Source organism: Phyllostomus discolor, chromosome 3 (assembly GCF_004126475.2).
Source record: "Phyllostomus discolor isolate MPI-MPIP mPhyDis1 chromosome 3, mPhyDis1.pri.v3, whole genome shotgun sequence".
Taxonomy (NCBI): Eukaryota; Metazoa; Chordata; class Mammalia; order Chiroptera; family Phyllostomidae; genus Phyllostomus; species Phyllostomus discolor.
The window spans coordinates 2,070,810-2,089,104 of NC_040905.2; the positions used below are offsets into that span (position 1 = coordinate 2,070,810).

The window sequence follows — 18,295 nt, forward strand, 5'->3', positions numbered from 1 at the left end:
AAGTCATGCCTGAGTGTTGTCCCAGCACGGAGGGGCAGCAGCAGGGACCACGCCCTAAAGTGGGCAGCACCCAAACGGTGGGTGCTCTTCGGAAAGAGCAGACTGGAAATGACCCCAGACAAGCAGGCGAGCCGGGGAGAGGCAGTGGCACGCTGGGGAAGCTGGCCGCCCCCGCGCCCGCGGGCCGAGGCAGGTGTCCCGCGGCTGCGGCTGTCAGCGCTCTCCGCCCGCGAGATCAGCGGGCTGCTTTGCTTGGACATAGATGAAAGGGGGAGGTGTCCTGTGCGTCCCTCACTGGAGAGGTTCCGCTTCCTGTGATAGGTTGTTTTCTTCTCTGTCTGCAAAACAGTTTGCCGCAGCTGCCTGTGGGCACATGCAGAACGGAGTTTAAACCAATGAGGCCTCAACTCCGAAACTGTTCCTGTTCCCAACATCCCCGCTCCTGCAGGGAACCTCAGCCCGCTTGACCGTGAAGGGTGGTGACTGCCCCCCGATTGTCCATCCCCTCCCTTCACACACGTTTTCAGAGGGGGTAGAATCTGGTTGCCCCTCTCCTTATGGTGTCAGCTCTCTACCTTGGCTTGAAAGTAAGTCAACAGACGACTATCCCCGTATGTCTGGCGTTGTACTAGGGACGTCAGGGAGAACACTGTTTTTCCTGTTGGCTGTGCCCTCCAGGAACTGAGGGCTTAGGCACGTGAAAACCAAAAATTTGAGAGTAATTATCCAAGTCTGTGTCATCCCCATGAATCTGGGTGAAAACAGAGCTTATTGCTGTCCCTTCTGAGTCTTGATATCTGGACCGATTAATTTATAAAATTCCTGCTTTCAGGAGAAAGCAACGGCTCCAGAACGCAGTTTGTAATAGCCAAAAAGTAGAACAGCCCGAACACCCATTGAACTCGGGGGAGGGAGCGTGATGTGGCCACACGGGGCGGCGGCGTTCCACCGTAGGAAGGAAGGAATGTGGTTCGGAAACGTGCCGCGACGTGGGGAACCTCGGGCGCGCGGAGCTCGGGGAGCAGAGGCGGACACAACTGCGCTTGCAGTGTGCGGCTCCGGGCTCGGCCCCTCTTCGAAAGGCGTGAGAGGGGCGTTGGGCCCGTGGTGGCGTGAGGGGCACCGGAACTCGGGGCGCTGAATTCCCCGGCGCGTGGGAGGAAGGCCGAAGCGTTCCGATCGGGGGGAGCGAGAGAATTCTTAACGACTGAGATGTCTTGATTATTAGACAGTCTAAATGCCTAAAAAGAAAATTAAATCGCTTGAATTTATAAGTGGATTTTTGTGATGTTTAAAGTGAAGACGGTTATTTTTCTGGAAGGGGCCAAACAGGAACCGTTCTGTCCCGCGGCCTTCGCTCGGTGTGCAAATGGACCCACACTGGGCTCCGCCTCCGGAGGGACTGTCGGAGCTTACCAGACGTGTACACAGAATGCCTAGATTCTTAGGTCAAATGTCATTGCCTCAGGAAAAATGACATTCTTTGTAAATTTAAAAAGGTTTTTTTGTAAACTTAATAAATTGTATATCGCTTTGTAAAAACCGAAAGTGATGATGGCCAGTACCCCTGTGCACTGAAAGCCACCCCAAGGACCGACGGGTCACCCCGTGCCCCAGCCCGTCCTCGCAGCCTGGAGCGAGCCCCCCCACAGAAGAGCCCAGGGGGGCGCAGGGAGGGGAGCCCAGGCTGTGCCGAGAGACGCCCCTTCTGCCAGACGCCAGCCTGGGCACCTGCGGTCGTCTGTGGAGCTGGCGGGGTGGCAGGGGCCAGCCTCTCTCCGCCCCTCGAGCATGAGCCGGAAGAAAGAAGGGGGGCCTGGTGGGTGGGGGCGTGGAAGGGTACTGCCAGGCGCTCCCTGCGCCCCACTTCTGGCCAGGCCTGGCAGCTGTTTCTCGGGAAGGGGCCGGAGAGTGAATGTTCTAGGCTTTGAGGGACACGCTGTCTCCACGGCCTGTCCTAACCCCGCCACCAGGGCAGGAAAGCAGCCACAGACGCGTGAATAAGCAAGGCCGTGTCCCCGTCTCGCCAACGCACAGGGGATGTCTGGCGCCCGGGTGCTGGGAGGGGACCGCCTCCACTTCAGGGACAAGGGACACCGCTTCTGCCTTGCAAAGACTTTCCTGGACCCTGAGGGCTTCCCCTGGCGCTGACGGCAGGACACTGGGGGGACTGAGGAGCACTGCCGGGCTGCTCCTCGCCACCTGGAGACGCCTGCAGGGGCCAGTGCCGGCCTGGAGGGCAGGGCACGCCTGGGGGGTGGGGGGTGGGCAGATGCCCTCGTCCCTGAAACAGGACACACCCACACCTAACCTGTGCCTCCCCAGCCATCGTCCCATGAGCAAGCTTTTGGGATGGAATAAAAAAAAATAGGCATGCCAGAAGGCAAAAACAGACGTGATTTGTCCCGCCCTTCCAGGTTCGCAGGTTCAGCAGAAGTAGGAGTGCTTTTCAGACCCACCGCTGGAGCACGTGGGGCCGTGGTACCTGCTCTTCCAGGCTGCGCCGAGTTCTGTGCGGGTTCCGGTTTCTGTGTGATTTATTGTCACCACACGCGGACCGGGCCGTGCGTGTCGGCCGCTACTGCCGGGCAGGAGGGCTTCCCGTGAGGACGAGGCTCGGCCACGGGCTGCGCCGGCTGTGGATCGTCTGGTGTTTCGCTCTTCCAAGGTCAGACAGGCCACATGTTGCCTGAGAAATGAGCCGTCTTATCAGAACTGCACTTCCGTATTACACCTAGCGTTCTTGAAAGCAGTCACGCGTTTTCAAAATGCGCCTCCGCGGCGTCCCTGTGTGCCGGTCGCCACAGAGTTGCCGTGTCTGGGCCCTGGTCAGTGCTCGGTGGGAAGGACTAACACCTGCTTGGAGCCACGCTGTCGTTGGGACCGTGGCACGTCGAGCGCACCCACCCTGCTTATTTCTGCCTTTGCTGGCACATGTAGCACCTTCCTAAGGGTTTCAAAGTCCTGCGCCCGGGCGGTGAGGCGTGGGGACAGCTGGGGCTGCTCTGCGGACGGACCTCGCTTTGAACCAGCTGCCAAGAATGCACTCCGAGGAATCCCAGGCCGCCCTGGCACTCGGTCTCCGGCCCCGGTCCCGGAGCCCCAGTGCGGGCCTCGGCCCCACTGACTCGGGTGAAGGTCACCAAGCTCGGCCTGTTCCGTGAGCTTCTGCGGCTGCGACAGGAGAGCCGGGGGCCCCTCTACAAACACCCCGTGCACAAGGTGCGGACACTCGGGGGCGCTGGTGAGTGTGTGACAGCCGCCTCTGGGGAGAGGCCCTGGCTGTCTCTCGCAGGCTTCCGAGCTCGAATGCTCCGAGCCATGGCCAGCACACGACTCGCAGGGCCAGGCACCCTGGCGTCGGGCCTCGGACAGGGGAGGCGCGCGGTGCGAATGGAGCATCTCCCCAGCGCGACACCTCCGGGCGGTGTTTGCGGCGGCGCTCGGCGTCAGAGCCAGGAGCCGGGGTGCAGGTGCGCCAGCTCCCGCCCCCCGTGACAGGCAGGCAGGAGCAAAGTCCCACGACGCTGCAGGGCCACCCTGGCCCCCTGAGTGAGCGTCCTCTCATCGGAGCCCTGGGGTGCATTTCCCCGCCAGGCGCTGCTTTCACCAAAGGGTTCAAAACCAGTGTGCACCTGCCCCACATGGGCATCGTCCGTGTCGTTCTTGGAAGAACACGAACTGTGCCGTGGACTCGCTGTGTGTGGAAAATGAGCAGAAAAATGTATGGTGCTCCCTGGGTTCAGGACCGCTGACCGGGCCGAGGTCCGTGCCCACTCCCCAGCTCCCCCGGGACGTCCCTAGGTCTCTGCCGTCCGTCACTGTCCCACGGACTCTGTGAGACCTATCCCTTTTCCAGAGACAAGAAGCTGCCTTTGTTTCTAAAGTTCAACAGACTTCAGCCAAGACACGTCCTGTTCAGATCACCTCAGGTGAGGCCAGAATCGTTCCGAATGAGCACGTGCCGCCCGTGTGAACCTGTAGCTCTCCTGCCCTCCAGCCCCGGGGCCGTCAGGGCGCCGTCATTCACGAGTGCAGCCTGCAGGAGCCGGGCGGCATCAGAGGCTGCGGGGGGCTCGTAACCTCACAGCGCACATGATGCGGACGGTCCCCGAGGTGGCACTGCTCACATGGCGCTCTTTCGTTTTGTGTCCCAGGAACCCCAGCCGGGCAGCGGAGCACAGGCCCTGGTGGCCCGTCCAAGCCCACCTCCCCTGCCTCCGCACTCACCTGTCCCTGTCACTAAAGCCTACCCACGCTGCCCCCACACTCTCCCGTCCTTAAAGAACACCCACGCTGCCTCTGTGTGCTCACCTGTCTCATCAGGAAGCACCAGGGGTTGAATGACTGACATTGTGTGAAGCCAACTTTCAGGATGCAGGTTCCCAAAGCTCCTTGTAATAACTGTGACCCCACCACAGCCACCCCCAAGTTCGGGAAGGGGCCCTTGAGTCTGCCGGTTTGTCCTCAGAGAGAGCGTGCGTGCTGTGTGTAGGTGGGGATGGAAGGGAGGGCGGGTTGAGCAGACACCCAGTGGTGGGCATGTGGGAAAGGCACTAACAGCCCCGGCCGAGGGCAGGGAAGGGCCCCCAGGTGGTGCTCTGGGTGTGGGAGGGGGCAGCTTAGTCGCAGCAACGCCTGGGTGGTGCCCGTGGCACTGGGTTCACCGGCCGCGGGGGTTGCGTGTTCCAGGACGCACAGCCCGGTGCCATGCGGGACGGTCCTGCGCCCTCCCTCGCTCGTTCGGATATCCGACCTTTGTTCTCACGGGGCAGAGCCCCGCTCACAGACACCTGAGCTTAGCCCTCACCCCCGGCCTCACACAGAGACCAGGTGATCCCTCCAGAGGCTCCCACTGCCACCCCCAGAGGGTTTGCAGGAGAAGGAGGCCACGCCTGGGCACCCCCGACGTGGCTCGCAGCAGAACAAGGAGGGACAGGCGGCGCACCGTTCAAGTCGAATGCGCTGGGTGGGATTTCTGAGCCTGTCGTCACAGTCAGACACTACTCACCCGACTTCTAAAAACTCCGGCACGGCGGGCCAGAAAGGGTGGAGACTCCTGTTCTGGCTGTGAGGCCTACCACCCCATTCGAGGCGCGGCACGTGGGACGGGCTGCGTGCGGGGTCTCTCTGCCCGAGGAAACGTGAGGACGGCAGCCCCGCAGTGGGTCTGCCGGGCGGCTCGCGTCTCTCTGGGTGGACAGCTGCCGCAGGCGTTAGCGGCTGTGCCAGGGCACCGACTCCTCTCTCGTGAAATCGGGTCTTTGCGGTCCACGCAGGTGTGCGTGGCACGTGCCGTGACGCAGCCTGCCCCCAGCCACGGGCAGGGGTGCGGGGGCCCCGGGACACAGCTGCAGGTCAGCCACTCGCCGTGGCTTTGTTGTCCGACCTCCAGGGTGGACACGGGGCCGTGAGCCCACGCCCGCCCTCTCCGGCTGTCTGGAAGACAACCCCGAGACCGCTGGTTGCCAGGCAGCCAAGCGCTGCTCCAGGAGCCAGCACAGAGCAGCCACCCTCTCCTAGTCCCCGCAGCTCCCAGCTAACTGTGACATCGGGCAGCCGGCCCTCTGTGTCAGAGGCTTCAGTTCCTTTTCTCTGGAGTCAGAAATTGTACCTAGGTGAGAAAATAACTTTAAAAAATTATGTCCATCGTTAAAAAAGTAGATCCTCGCATGACAGGATCTCAGCAGTAGCATCAGATGTGTGCATGTGACTTGTGTTGGTTCAGCTTAAACACCTGTCTTTAAAATCATACCTCAGCCCGTGGAAGGGCCCAAAAAAAAAACCCAAAACAAAACCAGGGGCAAGTTCAGCGTGTCCGTCATTTTTACTGGGATGAGACGGGGAGGCAGAGATGGAGTCCAGGTTAGTGTGCCGCGTCTGAACTGGAAACCTGGAACTCTGGGTGATGAAAGCGGTGTTCCGGGGGCGCACAGTCACTCCCCAGCCGTGAGTGTCGCCAGAGTGCCAAACTGGATTTAAAACGGACAGCCTGGAGAGGTGAGGCATCCTGTGGGTGCCAGCGGGGTGAACGGGGCGGGCGGGACCCCCGCCTGCTTGGGGACCGGCGGGAGAGTCTCCGTCACCTGGGCCACCCAGCCGCGCCGGTCAGCTCCACGCAGCAGGCTCCAGGACCTGGTGAGCGCCCTGCCGTCACGCCCGCCCCCCTCACGTTTTGAGTGCGGCCAGAGCAGTGCTGGGAACTTCGCGTCTTCATCATCTTCCCAGTGTGGCTGTCAGATGGGCCGCGTGTCTGGTTGCCTAGAAACCAACTAATGGGCAGCTGCAAACCTGACTCCCGTGCGTGCGTCTGGGCCGAATTGCGAAATGTCACAAATCACATTTCGTGATTGTGTAAATCTAACCTCGTTTTCAGATTAGCTGTGACCGTGCTGCCAGGACCGAGTCTGCGGGCCTCGAAAGGGCCGCTCGGAGGAAGCGGAGTTGGTGTCATTGTCACAGACGCTGCCTGTGTGTGTCTGCTGCTTTCTCACCCCCAGGGCCTGGCTCGCCCCAGGCAGCGCTCTCCCCCGGAGCTGGCCACACTCTCGGGGCTGTCCCTGCAGGTTCTGTGTGGCAGAATGCAGCAAGGGCACTCCCGTGTCCTCCCCAGGCCACCCTCCGGGCGCTGGCCTGCCGTACCCCGGCGCATGGAGGCGGCATCGCAGCCGCGGGCCCCCCACCGCCGAGTGGGACCCGAAGCCTCCCGCTGTGGGAGCAGCAGGCGTCTCTGGGTTCGGGGTCCTCGGAGCGGCGGGCCCCCACCCCCACCATCCCCCCCACTTCTGCCCACTCTTCTCTCCCTGAGCTGGTCGTGGCCCCCTGGGCTGCCGCCTGGCAGGCTGGCCCCCCCACGGTGGTGGTTCCGTGAGCCACTCCAGATTCTCTTGTGGGTGGGCTGTGTTCAGTGTCCTGAAGAAAGGAAACCGAAAGATTGGAGTTTACATTTTCCAAGAGAGAGAATCCTCTTACTGTGATTTGTAAAAAAAAAAAAAAAGCCTTTGACAAAAATTGTTGTGCAGCCATGTGCCCATGTTCTGACTGCAAATGAGATTTTGTTATACTTCAGAACCGAAATGGATGAGGGCCTTTCAATTCTCATTATTATTATTATTTTTTAGTAAACGTGATGTTTATTATGAATTTGCAGGCACCCAGAGGAGGATGTGTGCGACACAGTGGGGCTGTCCCCTGCCAGCTTCTTTGTGGCCTCCGAATTCGCATGAACACGTAGTGTCATTTGTACCTGCTCACTCACATAGGAAGTGCACACACATGTTAATGCCACTCTGAGTGGTGTGTCCCCACTGTTCACACTCACCTGGCGCTCATGATGATGCAGGCACAATGCAGCCACGCTTGGGAGTGGCGTGAAGATCAGGACACTTTTTTTTGTCCGGGTCAAGTACTGACCGAGGTCATTCCCCATGGCGCCTTGCATTTGGTGGAATTTGTCGGCACAGGGTGTTTCTGCACAGGCCCCTTCTGGCGCCGGCTCTGCCTGTGTTTTATGTTGTGAAAGCCCTGGTGTGATGTGTGTGCGCGTGGGGGTCGATTCATGAACTCTGACCTCTGCCCTTTGAGAGATCATCAGTACTTCTGAAAGCCATGACAGTCCGAAATTGGTAATTCTAGGTACCTATCCGGACCCCAGCTGACACCCTAAGCAAGACGAGTGACTGGTCACTAATCGGGCAGGTGTTTTAGATAGCAGACACTCCACTCCACATGCCAGTTACAAGATCTTGATTCGTCCCTGCCTGAAAATTCGGGACGAGGAGGGGGAAAAGCTGGGAAGCACTGCATATGTATGTATGTTCACACACATGTTCACATGCACGTGTACATGCACTTGGTTTCCTTCCTCTTTCCTGAAAACCATGTCTCAGAAACACACAGTAGAGATTGAAGAAGAGGGAGGAAAGATGAGTGAAATCCCATTTTTTATTCTGTGTGGGATCCATCAAATCAGTGGTCCTAGGTGATCGATAGAGTCCGTGCACTGCTGTGGGTTGTCGGGGAGTGAGTGGCCGACGTGGCGAGAGCTGCTCCCCACAGCTGCCCCGGCGGGCGAGGGGCGGGCCCAGCATCGGCCGCGTGCTGTGCCCCCATGCCGCTGAGTGTCCGGATGCAGTGGGGGCTCTCAGGGGCCCTTCACCCCCTCAAGAAAACACTCCTGGGGCCACACGTCACCCGCATTCTAGCTGCAGCTGTGGATGGGCTTCTGGAAAGTTCCGGGCATCCCCGTTCAGATATGTTCTCCTTGGGAACCCCCCCCCCCGACTTTATCACTCTCAAAGTGTTGGTAGGAGAAAAGTTCTGATACGATGAATAACACGTTTATCTTCTCTGTTCCCCTTAAGGTCAAAAAATACTTTGAACTCGAACCCCTGGCCCGTGGGAAACGCTGGATCCTGCAGCCCTGCTCTCTGGACAACGTGGACGCCCTGAAAGACAGCTTCTGCCAGCTGATCCGCCTGTTGGAGGAGAAGGACCAGGACGCCGCGCGCATGTGAACCCTGGCGCAGCGGGCGGGGCCCGCGGCCTCGTCCGTTTCCCGTTTCACTGTCACTTGGGCGTCAGGACGCTACTGTCGGGGCTGCGGGGTCTGTCTCCCTCGGGTGGTCCCGGACTCGTGTCCCTGTCAGGGCGGGCACCCTGCGCGGTGGGGCTGTGCCACGCGCACGCCAAGCACACACTACTGAGAGGACCCACGCTCTGTTTGCCACTGTCTCCCCACGCATGTCTCTTCCTCCTGCTGTCTGGGCACCTCTTCTGCGCGCGGAGACGCACGGAACTCAGGGCTCCCAGAACCCCGTCCCTGGTGACGGACTCGGGGAGACTCGGGGCCCTGGCCCGACCTCCCTGGGCTTAGGGCGGGGTGTTGTGTGACTGGGCCCCCCCGAATATGTGCACCGTGTCCAAGATCTCTTGGGGGGGGGTATTTTATTTGTATCTTCTTGTATTTTTTCATTTTTTTGTATACTGGCCTTGCAGATCGTGGGAGGAAAATGAGCACCAGACACTGCAGTCACTTTCCTTAACAGAAAGGAACATTCCGCCAAACTGACTGGGAGAGCTTAAGGACGAGCTGCCTCCTGCCCCCTTCACGACACCGAGTGTCCCCGGCCCCCTCGAGGGCAGAGGCGTTGGCCGAGCTCCGAGGAGGAGCTGGGGGAGGGCCGGGCCGATGCCTCACCGCCGATGACCATTTCATTGGGGCCGCCAGTAGTTTTTCAATGGAAAGATCATCCTGCGTGAAGTCACAGGTGTCGTTTTCTAGAAGTCCTGTGTCTGGTCAAAACAGGAAAAACAATTTTTACAGTAACAGATAACATTTTTAACAGCCGCCCAGTGAAGTCTGGCGCGCACCGGCGAGGGTTTGGCCTTGACCCCGCACGCGCTTCCGGCACGCAGGCACGCTGTGTGGCCAGTGGAGCCCGTCGGCGCCCCGCCCGGCACCACGGCACCACGGCACCACGGGGCCTGTGCGGGCTTCCCTGCCGAGCCTCTGTTTTCAGGGTTTCCACGTGCTCGGCTGCACCAAGGAAATGCTTTTAGGGCCCAGATTCCATCTTTGGAACAAAAAAAAATTTTTCATTGAATTTAAATGGTAAAATTACATAGAAATCAATGTACAGTTTTACTGGAGTTTGGCTCCTTTGACCTTTTCTAAATCAAGAATAATCTATGGATATTGAGGTTTATGGTTGAAATACTCTTTGGGGCATTTTGTAGATTTTTTGACCTCTTAGACTACTCAGTGGCTGATGACAGCAAACCGCTCCCTCCACCTGAGCAGTAAACACCTGTCTGCGGTTCCTGGAGGCCGGGCCGCCTCCCCGCCCCACGGCCTCGCCCCGTGCTGCGGCGGGAGGCGGCGGCGCCGGGTCCCCCCGGGAGACGCGCCCTTTCGCTCCCGCTTTCGGGGTTTCATCTCGTGGGCGGATTTTAACGAAATCGTTACCTTCGAGACATTAAACCCTTGCGTCAGCGTTTTTGTAATTGAACGCGTCAGAAAGACTCCTGGGCTCTTTCGTCCGCAGCCTCCTCGACTGCTCTCACTCCGTGTGACCGGCGCGCAGCACGGAGCCCCTCTTCCGAAGACCCGTTTCCCGGTCCCCGCTTTGTTCTGCCCTGCGTGCTCCTCTCTGACAAATAAACGATTTCCAGGCATCGCCTTCTCTGCAAGTTCATTAAGTGTAGAGTGTTGTCTTTCTGAGACAGTGCGTTCTGCGGCTGACTGCCCCCGAGCCATCTGTTAAACGGCTTCCCGAGTCTGTGTGCGAGCGCGCGCGGCGACGGGCCTGTCCCCAGACCCACGGCTGTCTGCGGCGCCTCAGCCGGCAGAGCGAAAACACGATCCATCAGTGCCCAACAGCAGCTGTTTCTGACAAGTTTCTGTCTGACGCCTAATGCGCCGCAACTGTCGATAACGCTGCCTCCCGTCTAGCAGCACCCTGTCCTCGTAACCCTGGAATGTGCTGCGCCTGGGAGAGCCACGCGGGGGAGGGGGCTGGCGGGGACGCGCGGGTGGGGGGTGGCCCTGGGTGCCGCGTCCCTCCTTGCACGTGAGGTGCCACAGGTGTCTCGGTTCGAGTATGCCAACAGCACACGGGAAAAACAGTCTGCTACCTTTCTCTCACTTTGCTTCTTGTTACGGTTATGGAAGTTACCTGTTATTCGTACCTTTTTAGCTAAAACAGTTGCCTTTTTGTAATGGCAATCAATTTATACGACAAGACCTTGTATCTGCTGCTGTTTACAGTATCGGCCGCTGACTGGCTGCCCTGCTACCCTGTCTGTCTCTGGAAAAGTCCTGCATTTGTGCCTAGAGGTTGACAGACCCGTGGGGACCGTGGGGACCAGTCCAGGCCAGAGAGCCGGTGCTGTCCGCGGTCCATTCCTGAGGTCCCCTGTCTCCCAATGGAAATAAACACTGAGCGGAACTGGTGTTTTCAGACTGACTGCTTTGGCTCCAGCGCTGGGAGTCCCAGATTTCTGTTTACACTCGAGGTGCCTGCTTAAGTCTTCACACCCGATTCCGCTGCCCTTGGGTCAGAACAAGCGATGCGGTCACATTTCCTTTGAGGCCATCGTGAAACCTTAGAAGACCCAAAAAAGCAAGTGACTTTTCCCCTGGGTTTGTCCCCTGCTTCATTAGAGCCCGTCCTCCCGAGTGAGCGAGTGAGGGGACATCAGCGTGAGGCGTATCCTGCCGTCAGAGCGTCTGCTGTTGCGGCGACTCTCTCAGCCTTGGGGGCTGGGCACTGTTCCCTTCGATGGCGCCCGGTGCCCGAAGGAAATAAGGCAATTATGTTTAAGGGACTCGAGAGCAAGCACTGTGTACGTACAGGTCCGTCCTTAAGGATGAGAATATTCCGTAAAAGACAAAGAGTGCGAAAGAAACCTAAAAAAACAGATGGACAGAGAGAAGGAAAAGGTGCAAAAAGAAAAGTCACATCAAAGACGATGACCAGTTCTGACCGCAGCCCTGTGTGGTCCCTGAGCAGGGCAGTGGCATCCTGGCGCTCCCCGCTGCCAGCCCAGCGGGCTCCCGCGCCAGCCTCCCTGGGGGGTGGGTCTCATTCCCAGTGCTGCTTCCCAGGTGGGCGGCGAGCAGCACTTGGCTCCTCTGAGCACCTCAGACCCATCCGAGCCCACTGGACAGAACCGTGAGACCTTAGAGCCAATGGGGTTTTCTTAATGTCCAGACAGAATATTCCTACTTGAGTGGAAATCTAATGCTCATGCCTGGCTCACGGTCTTGATAATTTCAGAGCGCATTTTCATTAACCTCCTGACCTATCGGTGCAGGGAGAAAAGAAGGGGTATGTGGCGAGGGGGGAGGGGGAGGGGGAGTGGCCCTTCTGGGGTCCCTCGTTTTCATTGCGTTTGGGAGGGAGGGTCTGCCTTTGTTATGCAGAAACTTGAGAATGGGGACTCCCTGCCTCCTCTTTCCCCCAACCGCAGTCCCCAAGCTCTGAAGTTCGCGCTGGGAAATGCATTATCACATCTTGCTGGGAATTATCGGCTCCCAAGGGTCCACCCGCTGAGTCGGCCAGATTGAGTGATTTGCATCTCAGGGGTGAAGGTTTCCCAGCTCGGATGCAAGAAGTGACAGAAGGAGCCCGGGCTCTGGCCCCTGTTCCTCCCCTCCCCCCAGCCCCCGCACTGATTTAGGAACTTGAAAAGGATCCCTTCTGAGACCGGAGCCGAAGATGGGGTGTCAGTCCCCTCCCCTTTCCCATCCTCTTTGAATTAAAACCTAAACGGAAAACTTTCCTTCCACCTGCTGCTTCATGGGAGCAGGAAATCCCTTCTGTCCTGGGGAGTCAGTCACCTGCTTGGGACAAACTTTCCTTAAAGTGACCCTCGGGGAAGCCAGCGCAAAGAATGCACGAGGCTCCAGGAAGAGTCTCTCCAACATACGGCTGTCCTCCCCCTTCCTCTGCAAAACGGGGAAGTAAAAAGCGTGTGCTTTTTCTCAGGTTTTCTCTGTATTCTCATCTGGCTCCACCTCCCTGCTCCACGAGGTTGCAAAAGGTCAGCTACCACGTTCTCAGGCTTAGCCCGTGCCCCTCCCCCACCCCCGTGCTCTGTGGTGTTTCCAGGGGACACTGCGGGGACAGCCACTTCCACGAGGGCTCTGTGGTTTACAGCCGCCTCACGTCAGTATACACCGTGTGAGGCCGCCCCCACCCTGCCTGGAGCAGACGGAAGCGGCCTGGTGGGTTTCGCGCCTCCCTTGGCTCAGCCCGGCTCCTGGGCTGACCTGGAGCTGCCTTCCAGTCGCGCTTCAGAAGATGATCTGCAAACACCAGAGAAGGGCGATCCCTTCCCCCCTTTCTTTCTTATGCAGAAGTCTCTCCCTGCTCCTCCGATGCTCTGGATGCTCTCGCACATCCTACGGGGCCAGCCCAGCCAGGTCTGCAGCAGCAGCAGCAGCAGCAGCAGCACCACGGCCCACTGTGGCAATTGGCCGACACTGTTGTCCCCAGAAAGCAAAGCCTGGCTCATGCCCACGGGGACAGGGTGCGCACATGCTGACCCCCAAGGGGGATCCAGCTCCCTGGCCTCTGCTCCCCGTGTCCTCACGGGAAGTGAGGAGGTGCGGGAGCCAATGGTTCACGCTGGCCTGAGACCGCTGGGCCTCAGGCAGCCCTGCCTGTGGGCAGGAGCTCCAGCCCAGGACGCCATGGCCCGGGCTGAGAAGCGACTCACCGGGGCAGACACCGGCAACTGACCGCTCTGTGAGCGGCGGGGCTGTGTCCGTCCATGTCCGGGTGGGCTCGCAGGAGACACGGGCACTGGGGAGGCTCCTTTCCCACGGAGCCACGGGAAAGGCGGTTTCTGGACCGGGAAGGGAAACCACAGCTCTCACCTGAGAGGCTCCTGTCGAAAAAGCACGCTTTCTGGCCGCTTTGTGTTTAATGTGTGTCAAGGTCAGCCCCAAAAATGCGTGTCAAGGGCACCCTGAAGGCCAGACTGTCGGCTCTTAAGTCATCAGACATACAAATATCAGACTGAGTTAAAAACGAGAAGATTCGGTCGGAACAGAAACTGCTCGTCGAAAGGCAGAGGCAGGAATGCAAACAGTGGGTCCGGCGGTCACTCCCCACGGTCAGCGGCACGTTGGCCCAGGCTCTAGACCCTGTCCACTCGTTTTACAACTTCCTTGACTCGGGGTAGGTCAGTCCATACTCGTGGGAAGTGGCTTCCCAGGGGTTTTTCCAATGGCACCGGTCAGGACCCCACATACCATTGTCCTTTTTGAGGTTCGCGCTCACCGCTGTCACTTTGGGCTCCGACTCCTCCTCCCTTCCTTTGTCAGGTTTTGCTGGACCCTGACCGGCTGCCAGCCATCCTCGGCTGCTCGGCACCCTGCACCAAAGGGGTCAGGCGTCCTTCCCCCCTCGGCAGGACTTTGCATCCTCCGACGTTGGTGATGTTGGGTCATGTCTATGGCCCTACAGAATTCTTTTATTTGGGGGACGTTTTGTTATAATACAGCTGTTGTTTGAGTCTCTGTGGATTTTTTAATATTTTCTCTTGGTCCTAATTACGGGTTTAATTTAACCGTTCAAGATTTAAAATCGTCTTTGAAATGAAAGCTGTTTCGCTTCTTTGGAGACCACTAATAAAACTAGAAATGTAAACACAATGGAAAAGCCTTTGCCTCTTTCTAGCACATTTCTGCACAGACCTCCGCAAAGCTGGCACCTTTGTCCTGCTACGTAATCGCTGTGACGACCAAGCATGTGTCCAGCACGTGAAAGTGCTTTCCGTGCAAAACCCACACTCCGTCAGCCGCCCCCTGCTCGCCCTCTTCCCCGTCTTCCGAGGCCTCGGCCTCCTTCTCCGGGACAGCGGGGCCTCACCCATCTGTCTGTCGGTCTGACGGGTGACCTGTATGGGAAACGTTGCGTGTGGAACCTCCAAGAGCCCAGTTCTCAGCGGATTCTCCTGTGTGTTACTCCGCCTAACAGTGAGGTCTCCTGCGTAAGAAGCGCGTCACAACTCAGATGCCCAGACAGAGGCATCTACGACCCGTCAGCTCTCTAACCCCCCGAATGTTTTACCTCGTTGGTAGCTGGGAGTTTCAACTGGGTTTCAGGAGACGGCTTTGCCTTCTCCTGGTCGAAGATCGGGGACACGGAAAGACCCCTTTAAACTGAGAATCTAATCCAAGACGGTGCCTGGGCAAAGCCGGCCCTTCGGCAGGAAGTTAATGCGTGTAGGGTCTAGAACACGTTTGCAAAGTCTGCAGCAGCGCCGACCTCGTTTCCTTGGGCACCTAAGCCCACACTGGTCCCCCCTGGCCAGCCCCCAGCCCCGCGTCCCCGTGTCTTTTCGGGGAAACACGGCGCCCCCCTGCAGTGGACCAGTCTGGGTGTGTGGGTAGGATCAAAAAATCCACTGAAAAAAACCCTATTTCCGTTCCATTTGTTATTTTCAAGTCGTCCCAAACTTTTAGGTAAAGGAAGCAGGCTCCAGTGAAGTCACACGGTAACAGAGACAAATTAAAATGCACGCTGTGTAGTCCGAGGTTCTGCCCCTGAGGAGACGAAGGATGTGAGCCCTGGTGTCCGCTCCCACCGCCCAGAGGGGAACAGCCCACCCCACCCCTGCCCCGTCCCCTACAAAGTGCTCTGGCCCAGAAAAATTGAACCTGAGTGTAACCACGCCTCTAAATGTAACAATTGCAGAAAACACGAGAGCAGAGACGTGTTTTAAACCCCACCCCGGGATTCGAGTGCTAAAATCCAAACTACTGGGAACTCGACCGGACGGCTGAGCTGGTTCCTCAGGCACATGGGGAGAAGGAGAGGTGGAGGGAGGGAGGAAGCCGGTGGCCTCCCAGAGTCTGCGGGCCTGCAAACATCAGCAGAGTATGGGCCTTCTCAGGATTCTGGCTGAAACTAACAATGAAAAAAAAAAAACCCATAATAAAATTTGAGACAGTGGGAGATATTTAAACACAGAATATTTAACGAACGAAGAAAGCATCGATTTCGCAGCGCTTCCTACACGGCGTTTCACGGCTGTGGCCGGGTGCCGCCAGCTTCAGGTTTCCGGGTGAGGGTTTCACGCCTAACACGTTTCTTCCGTGGCTCTGGGACTGCATACAGGCAAGGTGTGCCTCGTCAGCGACTTGAGGAGGAGCCCACGCTCACCGTGGAAAACACGAAGGCGAGCAAAGGGGAGAACAGAAAGGAACTGTGACCCCGGGGAGAAGGGCAGTACCATCGTGACGCACACCCCTTTAATCCCCTTTCTGTCCAGACGTAATTTCACAAAACTCGGCTCATACTGTGCATAGTACTTTGCAACGTGCGTTCTGCTGAGTACTAAGCGAGGGGCGTGTTGCGGTGGCGGTGAATTTGTCCTGACACGTGACTTCTAACGGCGGCCCGGCACTTACAAATACCGCCGTCTGACTCACCCTCTGTTACTGGGTATTGGGACCTCTGTTTAAACACCACCGAGCAGGAGGAGCGCCCGTCTCCAGATGGTTTCCGTGGGATGGACATCCCGAGTGGGACCGCGGGGTCGGGCGCGGAGCGGCAGGTCGAAGGCGCCTGCGCGGCCGGGGCCCCTGGAGCAGGCTCCCACACTGGCCCCTCCGGTCAGCCTGCGCCCACCCCCATCCCCACCCCCACCCCCTTTGTGGCCGCTCGCCAGCTCCTGTGTATCAGCTTATGAAACGGGGCTTCTGAGTTGTCCTGCTCTACCCTGATTTAATAGGCAGAAAATGAAGTTGTTTAACTTGCTTTCGCGATAACTTTAAACAAAACAGCTTTGGTCGTAACTTTCCGGGGAAGTGGAAGAAGTGACCACTATTTATATAATTCTGTGTGCTGCAATGTCCAACCCAAACACTTCCCCCCACTTATTATATGGTGTTGATCACAGGCTGGACATGCAATATATATTTTACATGTTTGCGCGGGGCAGGAAGATTTATAGGTGAGCGCCAGGCCCTGGGCAGCGCGCACTGGAGGGAAAGGGAGCGGAGAGCGGGGAGGAAGGAGGGACGCAGAGGCACGTGGGAGGCCAGGACTGCAGCTGCCGTCCCCTCGCCCCGAAGGGAAGAATGAGCACAGGGCTGGGTTGAGGGCAGACGGCGGGGCGCCTCGAACGCTGGGACAGAGCTTGGAGACAGCCCAGGGGCCCCCAGGGAGCAGGAGTGTGCCTGAGGAGGGCGGCCCCACGCGGCTGCTGGGCAGGAGGTGGCTGGGCGGTGGAGGGGGGGGGGGGGGGCGGCGGTTGGAAGAGAAGCTCAGACGGTCTCGTAGGTGACACTGCAGAGTCCACGAGATGAGACGCCAGGTGTGCAGGAGAGCGCTTGCCAATGGGAGCAACGGTGGAATCAGCAAGGCCTCCCTGGGACTTAGGGAGCGAAGGAGAGACCCCAGACCAGCTTCCCTCCCTGGAGTGATGCCTGTGTGTCGCCCCAGAGCCCCCTGCCCGGAGCGGTGAAGGCAGGACTGGACTGCGGCCCACCGGTGGCCTGGGCGCGTCCCCACAAAGCCAGGTGCTGAGTGGGGGCTGTGCCCTCCCACCCTCGGAATGGGCCCAAAGGTCTCAGGAGCCCACAGGCCGCCCAGACAGTGCCTTCCTGGACACACCCCAGCAGCCTCGGGTAACGGGGTGTCGTTTCAGGCCGGTGAGTCGCCCCCACAAACGAGGCAGGCGGGAGTTTGCAGGAAGCACTCTGAGGGCGCTGAGCCGGCCTGTGGGGCCCCAGGACCGTGTTTTCCGGGCAGACCAGTACTTCCCACGTCTATCCAACAGCTGCCCACCCATGAGCAGAGGGGGCACCAGGACACGCGTGTCCTCAGCTGCCTGTTCATACGTGGTGTCCCCCCATGCCCCATCAGCACGGAATCCCGGGGACCCACGACGCGTGTGCTGTCCGACCAAGCCCAGGATACGCATGTGACGGCTGTGCCCGGGCGTGGGGGTGCTGACACCCCTCGGGGCCATGCTCTCCGCGTGAACCGGAACCTGCCCCCGGTGCAGGGAGACGACGGGCGGCCTTGTGAGGGCACCGGCAGGGAGGGAAAAGGATTTTCCGTCTCCCACTCGAGGTTCTTGGCTGAGACACCTCCCCCCTGGAATAACAGACGGATGAGCAGGAGAAAAACAAACAGGTGTGATAACACCAACAGCCCCCGTACGCTTGGGAGAGACCCAGGAAAACCGGGCAACTCCCTGCAGAGGCCCCAGCCGCCCCCGTCAAGGGCGCCTGCAGCTGAAGACCCGAGAAAACGCGGTGGGGGGGCGGGGAGGCCAGGTGCGCGCGGGAGGTCAGCGGGCCAAACCCAGCGAACAAGGGGGAGGCGGCTGTGCGGGTCCGAGTCGGCTGCCGTCTCTGTTGCTGAGTGTCCAGAGACTTGGTCGCCGTCCTCCTCCTGGTGCAGACGGGGACAGGCCCTGGCCGGAGGCGATGTTCCTTGTCGGTGTACATTCCTCCCACAAAAGGGCAACTTCCCCTCTGTTTTTGGAGCTTCCCCTGCGCCTGCTGCCTCTTAAAAGCAACCCGCCACCTGACCTCACCCGTCCAGCGGAGACACACTGTGCGGTGGCGGCTCTGCTCGCCTGCCCACCTCAGCACCCCCCCTTTTCCTGGGGGACCCAGCCCCTCCCACTGAAAACGCGGACACCAAGGAAGGGACAGCGAGGCCAGCCCTCGGTGTCCGTTCTTTCCGAGCCTTCCCTGCTCTTCTGCGGCCAAAGGTGGACTCGAAGGGACGTGCGTGTGTACCAAGAAGTGAAGTAAAACCCCCAA

The 18,295-nt window shown here is 59.0% G+C and overlaps 1 protein-coding gene across 1 annotated transcript in view; it reads left to right on the top strand.

Moving 5' to 3' along the window:
• The window catches only part of ARL15 (ADP ribosylation factor like GTPase 15), a 281,488-nt gene extending 271,292 nt beyond the window's left edge, over positions 1 to 10,196 (top strand). Inside the window, exon 5 of the mRNA XM_028519713.2 lies at positions 8,364 to 10,196. Coding sequence (XP_028375514.1) covers positions 8,364 to 8,516 — 153 coding nt within the window. The 3' untranslated portion in view covers positions 8,517 to 10,196. The remainder of the gene's footprint in view (positions 1 to 8,363) is intronic.
• The last annotated feature ends 8,099 nt before the right edge of the window (positions 10,197 to 18,295 follow it).